At 45.4% G+C, this 10,111-nt stretch overlaps 1 protein-coding gene across 1 annotated transcript in view; it reads right to left on the minus strand.

Annotated features, from left to right (window-relative positions):
• Positions 1-9,824, minus strand: part of vcanb (versican b) — a 32,783-nt gene extending 22,959 nt beyond the window's left edge. The window contains exons 1-6 of the mRNA XM_069166789.1: positions 9,647-9,824; positions 7,634-7,711; positions 6,413-6,817; positions 4,471-4,645; positions 3,662-3,789; positions 3,071-3,367 (exon numbers count right to left, since the gene is read on the minus strand). Of these exons, the coding sequence (XP_069022890.1) occupies positions 3,071-3,367; positions 3,662-3,789; positions 4,471-4,645; positions 6,413-6,817; positions 7,634-7,700 (1,072 nt within the window). The 5' untranslated portion in view covers positions 7,701-7,711; positions 9,647-9,824. The remainder of the gene's footprint in view (positions 1-3,070; positions 3,368-3,661; positions 3,790-4,470; positions 4,646-6,412; positions 6,818-7,633; positions 7,712-9,646) is intronic.
• Between the last annotated feature and the right edge of the window lie 287 nt (positions 9,825-10,111).

Raw genomic sequence — 10,111 nt, forward strand, 5'->3', positions numbered from 1 at the left:
CGTTAATTGCGTACGAACCGAGCGCGGCACGGAGACCTGCACGCGGACCAGGAGGAAGCGACGACCTCCACGAGGACGTGTTCCGACTGTCGGCTCTCGATCGACGTCAGCTCCAGAGTTCCCCACGTCAACGTGACCGCCGGTACGTGAACGTTTTGTGATTTCAACGCGCACCTGAAACCGGAGCAGAGGAACATCAAGATTTTGGGGTCAAACTTCTGGAAACGGTCAACGGAGACCCCTCGAAACGCTTCAGAAAGTCTACGGCGGCGATGAAGCGACGAGCCGGGCGAGGTGTCCCGAGAGACGTTCAACGTTTCAAGAGGAGGCGGAGCTTCACCGTCCCAAGTCCGAAGGAGACGCGTCGGGTCAGGAGACACCGGGTGGGTTTTCTTTTACGTCGGCGGTGGTTGTGTCACCGTGAATTCGTCCCCCCCAGGGTCAGACTGTCAACACCGAGTTCCACTGGGACCTTCTGAGGCTCTGCTCTGGTTCGGACTTCTTTTTCTGCTTCGTAGTCTTCAGGTCAGTCTGGGTTTTGTGCTTCCTGTTTGATTTTTTTTTTTTAAATGTCTCACCTCGTATGTCTTGTCTTGTTTCACTTCCTGTCCTTTGCATGATTGTTGGCCCCGCCCCTTGATTAGTTTCACCTGTCCCTCGTTGTCCTTCCCTCCCTGCTGTTTCCCTCCCCTCTTCTTCCCTCTCTGTGAGTTTGTCTCAGTCACCTGTCCGTTACTGCATCTTTTAAAACCCAGAGGACAAAAACCGCCTGCGTGTTGACACTTTTCTAAGTGCAATTCACAGACTTCTAAGTTTCTTCAAACTTCTAAGGCATGAATACTTGTACCACGGTTTTTTAGCTGGTTTTGGTGAGACCTTTTTTACTTTCTCCTTCCTCCTCTGCACACTCTGAAGGTGTTTTACCGCCTTGCAGGCTCCGGGCATTGAGCTGCGGTCGGCTCCGGTCCGGTCCGGTCCGGTCTGGTGTTTCGCGCCGCGAAGGAGACCCTTGGCTTGCGCGTTCGGCCCCGCCCCGACTACATGATGTCATGTGTCTGGCGAGCCTGCAGCCATCTGGCCTGGGCTGGGGTCTGTCATCCCACGCCGTCGCTTCACTGCCACCTTCGCTTAAACGCTCGGCGGAAGCCCCACCGACAACTGCGGCTTTCAGAAAGTGCCGCTACCGTACCAGGGCGGTCGAAGCGGACGGTGCTGACCGGGCCGACCTCTCTCCGTTGTGTTTTCTTTAACGACTATTTTGGGAGAAGCCCCCCCGCCCCCGCCCTCCGCCCCCCCTCTTTTCCACCTCCTCCTCCCTCCGTCTGTCTGTCTGTCGGTGTTTGGGCAGGGTCCAGCTGTGAAACATTAGGGACCTGTCCCGTTTCTGCTCTATCTGTGTTGGAGTGCATATGTTGGGTTTTCCCCTCATAAAGGAAAAAAAAAAAAAAAAAAAAAAACCCGAAACGTGCCCCTCCATAAACAGTGCAGTGGGAGTTTATTCTTCTCCTGTTTGGGTTTTGTTCCTTCTCGTCCCTCTCTGTTAGCACTTCTTTACACTCCGCCGCTTCTAAGCGGCCGCAGATTGCGGTTTGTTTGCGCTGCGACAGAGCTCAGCGTTTATGTGGCGAGGTTCGGTTTTCTCCCGTCGGTGGTTTTGAAGGAAGGTCGGCCTGGAGGTGCAGCCCTGACCTCAACCACTTACTTCCACCGGAGAGTTGTTTGGTTGTTTTGGGGTTTTTTTACGCTGCCTGACGTGAAGCGTTTTGTAAGGAGAGTTTTGAAAAGTGCTTCGAAAGGTTATTATTTTTGTTATTATCATTTAATAAAGCATCTCAAGAGCACGCAAACAATCCAAGACGCTTCCCTGTGGAACAACAGTCTGTCTCCAGTTCCTCCGCATCTGGGAAAATACGGTATCGCGTTCATGTTCATTAAAAAGCAGCCGGAGATTATACAGTCCCTCCAGGGAATTGCGATTTTGCAATCAAGGTAATTCACGCGAAATCGAGCAATTTCTGCGATATTTCATGCAAATTTCTCAAAATTCCCACGATTTTTCCGTAAAAACGGTCGTGAACGGAAGCTCTGCTGAAAGTATTACGGCATAAAGTTACCTTTGTAAACATAACTTGCGTAATTAAAAATAATAAAAATAAGCTTTTTTTTTTTTTTTTATCAAAACAAACTACTGCTAGCTAACCAGAAAAAAAACGTAACAGGAAAAAAACAGAACCAATGGCAAAACCGGAAGGCTACATCTGCTGTATGTAATTAAAAGTTCAAAAAATAAATTAAAAACAGATTAGAAGTAATATTTCTGTGATGTGCATCACGACTATTATCAAAGGAAGTCATCACATACTCGATTTTGTTTTTCCTCGAGTTGCAATTTTTGCTAATTCCTGCAATTCTTTTTCACATTTTTAAGGAAAGCCGCTGCAAAAAAATCAAACATCTTTGATCGCAACCATCACAAAAACAAGAAAAAAAAAAACCTCAGTGAAATCCCGTAGAGGCTGATTATACGTCCATAACGCAGGCGGCGTGTTTACGTTCGCAGCTTCTTGAACTTGCGCGAACATTTGAGGGCACAACAACGAGCGGCATCACAACCGTCTTTGACTTCGGAAGAGGTCGGACTCCAAAACTAAACGGGTTCGTGTGAAAATCGCTTTAGTTTTGTTTTGCGGAAAGCTTGCAGAGAGGTTCGAGCTTTTTGTGCCGATATCCGCCGTTCCGCGTGACCCCTTTGTTTTCCTGAATCTCTACAACGGAGGCGGAGAGTGCAAAGTTACCCCGAACCCATAACGACGCTGTAGACGTGAGAAACTAAGGAAAATATGCCCGGAGCAATTCTTTAAACTCCGGCAGCGATCCGTGGGCCTTTTGACAACCGACAGCGGGAGAAGAAGCTTCGGGGCGGTTACTTAAAGTATCAAAGAAACTGTACAAACTGAGGTGAGAGTACGATTCGAAAGTCATACTTTGGAGAAACCGCTCCGCCAGCCGGAAGGCGGATTTTCGGTTTAAAAAACATGAGAAGCGGGTCGCGTCGGCGCGACCGTCTTACCCTTGAAGCAGTAAGCTCCGTGCCTGTCGGTGCGGTCCGGGTAGCCGGTCTGGTTGGCGTGCTTGTAGAGCGTGCGGACGCCCAGCAGGCCTCCGCCGCACTGGGCCCTGGGGAGGGTGATGGGGTAGCGGACGCTGCCGTCGGACAGCCAGCCGTAGTCGCAGCGGTTGAGCCCCGCCCTCCAGGCTGCGAACAGCTGACCGGTGGACGCCAACGCGGCGTCGTGTTTCTCGCACTCGTCCGCCGCCTGCTGCCAGGTGAGCTTGTCGCTCATGGACGGAGGGTAGAAGACGTCGCCTGAGGACGGAAGACGGAGGAGGCGGGGGCGTGTGAAGTCGAGAAAAACTTGCTGCGGCCGTTTTATGGCGTCAGCCGATCGATGCGGCGTTAACCTGATCAGCTGCGTACGAGCTGGAACTAAAAAGTTGAGCTGTTTGTAGGTGTAACATTCGAACTGTAAAGCGAGGCTAACTGTTTCCCCCCGTTTCCAGTCTTTATGCTAAGCTAAGCTAACGATACCCCGACTATCATTATTCTCAAAACGGCCCCACCCACCCACCCACCCACCCCCGCATGTGTTCGTGTCCTTACCGTGCAGTTTATCTACGTAGCAGTACACGTCGTACGTCTCCGAGGGGTCGCGGAGGCCGTACGATCTCACTCCCGCTCGGCCCATCAGGTCACCTCCGCAGCCAGGACGGGGATTTCTGATTGGATATCTGGAAATGAAATAGTAATGATCGTATTTATGGAGGACTTTTTAAAGTGCTTCACACTAGGAAATTAAAACTGTGAAAATATTTTAAAGCTGGTAAAACCCATTCAAGGAAGACTCTAAAATCTTATTTTACTTTTCATTAATTTTATTTATTTACGGTCTTAGTTTTTTAATTGATTGCAAACCTGTTCATCTGTATGTTAATTGTAGGTTTTATTATTGCTTTCATCACTGACACAATTTAGTTTGCTATGAAGAAGATTCAGAAGTAAAGTCGACTATATTTCGGGAGATAGGAAGGATTGCAGGTTAATGGCTTAGAAGACTAAATAAATAGATTTAAATTATAGTTAAGGCTCTCCAATAAACGGAGGTTTCAGGACCAGATAAACAAGATAAATAAATAAAAGTCTTGGAGAATTTCGTATTTATCACTTTCATTTCAAGATAATCAAATAATTTCTGGGAATACCTCAGTGATAAAAAAAACAACCTTATAGTCTTTAAACAAGTGAAAAAAAAAAAATCTGCGAGTGCAGACAATATTTCAACCTGCTTCCAACACAAATCGACTCATCTGAAGCATTTTCTAGAAATAAATGTATTTGTAATGAAAGTTATGTATAAAAAAAACAAAAAACTGCAAGAACAAAGACGTGGCGGAGATTTAGCGAGGACGTACCTGACCGACTGGTCGGCGAGCCAGCCGGCGTCACATTGGTCCAAGCCGTCCTCGAACGCGGCGGCCAGCTGCTCGGGCGTGGCGATGGAGGCGTCCGTGGTGCGACACGCCTCCTCCGCTGCGGGGAAGTCCAGAGTGTAGCGGCTGGTGTTCGCTCTGTAGTGGAAGACCACACCTGCAGGGAGATCATCGATTCACTTCAGGTCTGCGATCAGCTGTTGTTGGTGACGGCCAACAAATAGCAGGTGTCAGTGTCAGCTACTGAATCACATTATCATTAGTGAAGACTAAATTCATGTTGAAGACGTGCTGCTCCGACCCGAACGTGAGCCGAGCAGCAGATGATAATGAAATATGAAAAACAAAGCGGGGGAAATGGCTGAAAATCCCCCAAAAATATGTGGGAATAAAATTCCTAAAAATACAAATAAAATGTCCCAAAAATATCAATAAAACAAATGAAAAATTTTAATAAAATAAAAACAAAACTTTTTCATAAAATGCCTGAAACATGTCAGAAAAATCTAATATATAGAGAATACTATTATTATTATTATTATTATTATTATTATTATAGAGAATAAAATCTTGAAAAATCTTTTATAAATATTTATAAAAGAAATTTAAAAAAAATGTAGTTTAAAATAAAAAATATAAATTATAATAATTAAATCTTAAAAACCTTTCTGAATAACGTAAAAAAAAACGTTTTATGTTTTAAATTTCCCCTTGTGGGATCAATATATATTTTTACAGACCAAAAAAAATTGAAAAATTTCAAAAATATTTATAAAATGTCCAAAAAATTACCCAAAAAAATGACTAAAATGTCAGAATTATTTTCCAAAATAGCAAATAAAGTTTTTGAAAAATGTCAGAAATTTGTGATTTAAATGTCAAAATAAATGACTCGAGTGTCAGAGAAAGAAAATAATGCATTTCTCCATAAAAACTCGACATTTACAGCTGTTTTCTCAGAAATCCTTTTATCTAAATAGCAGACGTTCCGATTTACAACTTTTCATAGTTCTGCGGACGAAGAAGCCGCCGATCAGAAGTGACGAAGGACGGCGGAACATTTGTCCGATCCGACGTTACGTTTCAGTGACTCAGTTTCGTCCCCAGTGATTTCAAAAACGATCACGGCAGAACTTCGCCGCTGACAGATCGGATCGCTCCGCAGGATACGTGGAGAAACACGAAACCCCGTCGGCCCTTTCAGCCATCGCCCTACAGACGACGCGCCGCCGTTGTCCGGCCGTTTTTTTTTTTTTTCCTGGACGGGAGGATCGTGTCTCATCGTCCTGGCAGAGCCGCGGCGGGACGTGAATAGGAAGTCTGAGCTGTTAAATGGAGAGTTTGTGTGTCACTCATAGGGAGCGTCTTTGTGCCGAGCTGCTCGACAAAGACTCCTGTTCAACTGCTAATGTGGAATCTGTGCTAATGTGTCTCGGCTCGTCGGCGGAGGAGGAGGACGAGGAGGAAGTCTGATCGAAGCACCTCCGAAATCTCATACGGACTTTCATGCAGAGACAAAGTGCGTCTCATCCGGCAACACCGAAGAGGAACAAAAACACCGAGCGGTTTATTAACTTTGCGACAACTATTTGCCTCGCTTCATCCACCTCTAAAACCACCACTTTTTGATGCAACTACAGGATATACGATGTCTTCTACACACAGACTGTATATAAACGTGTTCGTAGCTTTCGACTCCGAAAAATGAGGCCGATGCCGAAATACCTCGAACTGCAATACCACCGAGTGCCACTAGAGTGTTTTCCGCAGGCACCTTCAGCTTTGAAGTCTCGGTGCCAGCAGAACACATCTGGATGCAGTCACTGATCTGGTTTGTAGACTCGGATGAAGACTGTTAATTTGACTGTGAAGTGTGGAGCCGGGAGCGTGTGTGTGCGTTTGTGTGTGCGTTTGTTTTGCTCACCGGTGACACTGAGGCTGACGGTGTCCTGAGTGTCCTCCATCCCGTGCATCACTTCGCAGCGGAACGTGCCGGCGTCGCTCGCCCTGAGCTTCACGATCATCAGAGACGCGTCCCCGCCGGACAGCGGGTGGCTCGGCACCGACACCCGGCCCCGGAACTCCTGCCCCACCTTCACCACGCCGCCCTGGGCCACCAGCACCACCGTCTCGCCGGACCCGTCCAGCTTCGCCCACTTGATCCGGAGCTGCTCGTCCGGGCTCCGGGTGCCGAGAGGCGCCGGCAGCGCGGGGATCTGCGCGGGAGACGCCGGCGTCATGGAGAAGTGGCAGGGCAGCACCACCCGGCCCGCCAGAGACCCGGCCGAAGGCGAGTTCTTCTCCATCTTCATCGTCGTTTGTGGAGACGCTGAAAAAAAACCCACAAAATATTCTGCTGAATAAGCAAGAAATTTGGCGGAAACACACGTGTAGCGTGACTAACAAATAGTTTGCAAGAGGCGGTTTTAAATGGATCCCAGGGGAGTTTTCTGTAACACGTCACGTTCCTCATGTTGTAACTACGTCAGACGGGTTTCCGATCAGCTCTAAAAACCTGTCGCTCTCTTGAGGAAAAAAAAAAAAAAAAACACCTTTACGAAATCCCAAGTCAGAGAACAAACCATGAAGTTGCACTCCACCTTACACCTTCAATCTTTAAGCGTCTCTCTTCATTCGTCGTCCGTGTGCTCGGATCTCAAAGTAAAAGGGTCGACTCAATTTCTTGGATGGTTTCTAGGATTCTTTGTCTCCGCGTTACGTCACGAAAACAAAAGCGCTGCCAACTAATCTGGACCCTGAATAAAACCAAAAAAAAAAAAGAAAAAAAAGAAGCAATGCTCAACCGAGCCGTAATATTTCTGCAAGTATTTCCCTCCCCGGTGGGGAAACACCGTGACGACTACCCCCTCGATGAACAAAGCCAGCGTGGGAGCTTCCAGCTGCAACAAAAAGATGGAAGAAGCTGAACAGCGTCTAACCGCGGAGCTCGAGTGTCGTGCCGGAGTAAATAAACGCTTTCCACTTTGTCAAGAGCCGGACCTGCAAATATCCGGGCACACGCGTGTTATCACATGCACTTCAGTGACGGAGCGAGAGGAGGGGAGGGAGGAGGGAAGGGGGGAGGAGGGGGAGGGTTTGGAATCGAGGCGACGGTGACATCATTTCCTGCCGGGACTCGACTCACCTGGTTGAGGGCGAGCCGAACACGCACACACCAGGCAGAGCAGGTGTGCGAGGATGAAGCCAACCATCTCGATCCGATCTGTAAGACAAAAGAGAGAAAAAAAAAAAAAAAAAAGAAGAAGAAGGAAAAAAGCTGAGATCAGCGGTATACCTCATAAAAAAAAAGATGGAAAACACCAACTTTAATTTCCTGTTTTAACATTTTAAGGTGTTTGATTTAAAAAAAAAAAAAAAAATTTAAACACCTACTCAAATGTACTCATAGTTACTGCCAGGGTGATGAAATCCACATTGTTATCTGAAGCTTGTAGGAAATCAGTGTTTGTGTTTGGCAAAGTTTCTATCTCTCCTAGAAAAAAAATGACTGTTTACTTTGAAATGAATAATAGAACAAAAAAATGTACAATTAAATTCATCAAGTAGGACCAAAAGCGGCTAAACTGCTCGTGAGATCTGCTGCTAAGATAACCGGCTTCAGCAGGAGTTTACTGCATTCTTCGTCGTAGCCGACTCAGTGGGCTAATTCATTATTTTGCCATTTAATACATTAAATGTGATTCAAATGCAGCTCGACCACCGAACCGCGTGAAACTCGCGAGTCCGAAACTGGGAGGGCACCTGGGCTAGTGAGATGTGTAAGGCTAGCCAGCTTTAGCAGGATAGAGTTTATTCGAGTTCTTTTTTCTTCTTCTTCTTTGTCATGCCGTGTTGTTTTAGTAAGTGGGAAAAAAAAACAAAAAACGGACAACATTAAAATGGAGATGTTTTTTCATACAACTTCAAACAAGTACGGGAAACGGAATAACTAAATTGAACTTCAGTTTTAGCTGAGGTTCGCTGCGGCTATCTCAGCAGCGAACTTCCACTTGATACAGTGCTTTTAAATGATTTAAAAAAAAACTAAAAAAAAGGCAGTAAATCTTGACAGTTTAAGTCTGGAATTAGTGTGCTGTATTTAAAAAAAAAAACAAAAAAAAAACTTTTAAGTAGCTATCTTTTGCCAATTAGCCATATTTTGACCAAATAATCACTATATGAAGCTATTTTCAACAGTTTAAAAAAAAAAAATTATGAGCATTTAATCGGATCTGAAGCTGGCAAGTAATTGTTAAGTAGCTGTATAGAAGCACAATGCAAAAGCACAAAATCACATTCAACCACTGAAGTGAAAAAGCTGCAACCTGCAAATATTTCTTTTTTTTTTTTTGCTTGAAAAATAGAAACACAATTAATCTATAATCCAGAATTATCACAGCTGTGCAGTAGATCAGTAGCACTGCTTCTTCCACCAACGCATGCAACCCACTGTGCACATAAATCAACTTATAGCTATTATCCATACAGTACTTCCCAACTTTCTCTGCGCCCAAACACACTGTTAAACTGATTTTGACCACATTTCCAGTTCAGAAAGACTGCAGAGTTTTTACTAAAGCGTTTTTAAGGAATTTATTCACCTACTGACATTAAAAAGGCGTTTTTCTTTCATTTTAACGATGAATAAAAACAATTTCTTGCCTAGTTTAAGTAACTCCTAGCTATATTTTATAGACAGAATGAACATTTTGGCTTAAAAACTGTCCTGTAAAGTGGATTCAAATTTGAATTCAATTTCTTTACGAGCTCCTGATTGTTTGTTTTAGTTAGTTAAGCGCTAAAGTGAGAGAGCGTGAGCAGATGTTTGATCACAGCTGTCTCTGCACCCTCTCAGCCAGCTGCACCGCTACAGATAATCAGATCAGATGTCAGTGGACTCAAACGGACCTAATTGATCCCGAGCGTCTGCTTTATCAATGACCCTCTAATCACTGTGATTTATCAGTGTGGGAACATTCCTGACCACCAGTGAAGCAGCTCCTCCGGTGGGGTGAGACATTCAAGTAGAAAGTCCGCAAATAATCCCGCATACATCCGGAAAGATTATCTTTAAATCTCACGAGATTTAAACCAAACTTAAAAGATATGTTCTGTGCAGGAGAGAGATATATAATTTTAATATATATATATATCCTACCTTACAGATGCTTTAAAAAAAAAAAAAAAAATTTTTTTAAAAAAGGTCCAAAGATCCAGATGTCCTGCGTCAGATTTCAAACTTTTTCCAAAGTGAACTCCAGCAGGTCCACAAAACTGTGTCTGACGCTCTTCTTCCTGCGGGTCCTCTCAAACGCACACGTCCTCCTCCTCCTCGTTCTCACCACTGGCTGCAAGTTCAAATCCACTTTACACCCGCTATTATCCAGACGTGAGGGGGAGGAGGAGCGCACATGCAGCGCCGAAAGGAGGAGGAGGAGGAGGAGGAGGCCCACGCAGCGCTGAGAGGAGGAGGAGGAGGAGGAGGTATGACAAAAAGAGGAAGAGTGGAATCACCTCCCACTCTTCCTCTTCCTTTTCTCGGGAACAGAGAAAGCTTGAGTGGTAGAGACATTAGACGGCCACTCTGCAGATTTAATATCTCTTTGACATGACGTTTGGTCGA

Source organism: Embiotoca jacksoni, unplaced genomic scaffold (assembly GCF_022577435.1).
Source record: "Embiotoca jacksoni isolate LCO1_2020_lvr unplaced genomic scaffold, fEmbJac1.0.p SCAF_10, whole genome shotgun sequence".
NCBI lineage: Eukaryota > Metazoa > Chordata > Actinopteri > Embiotocidae > Embiotoca > Embiotoca jacksoni.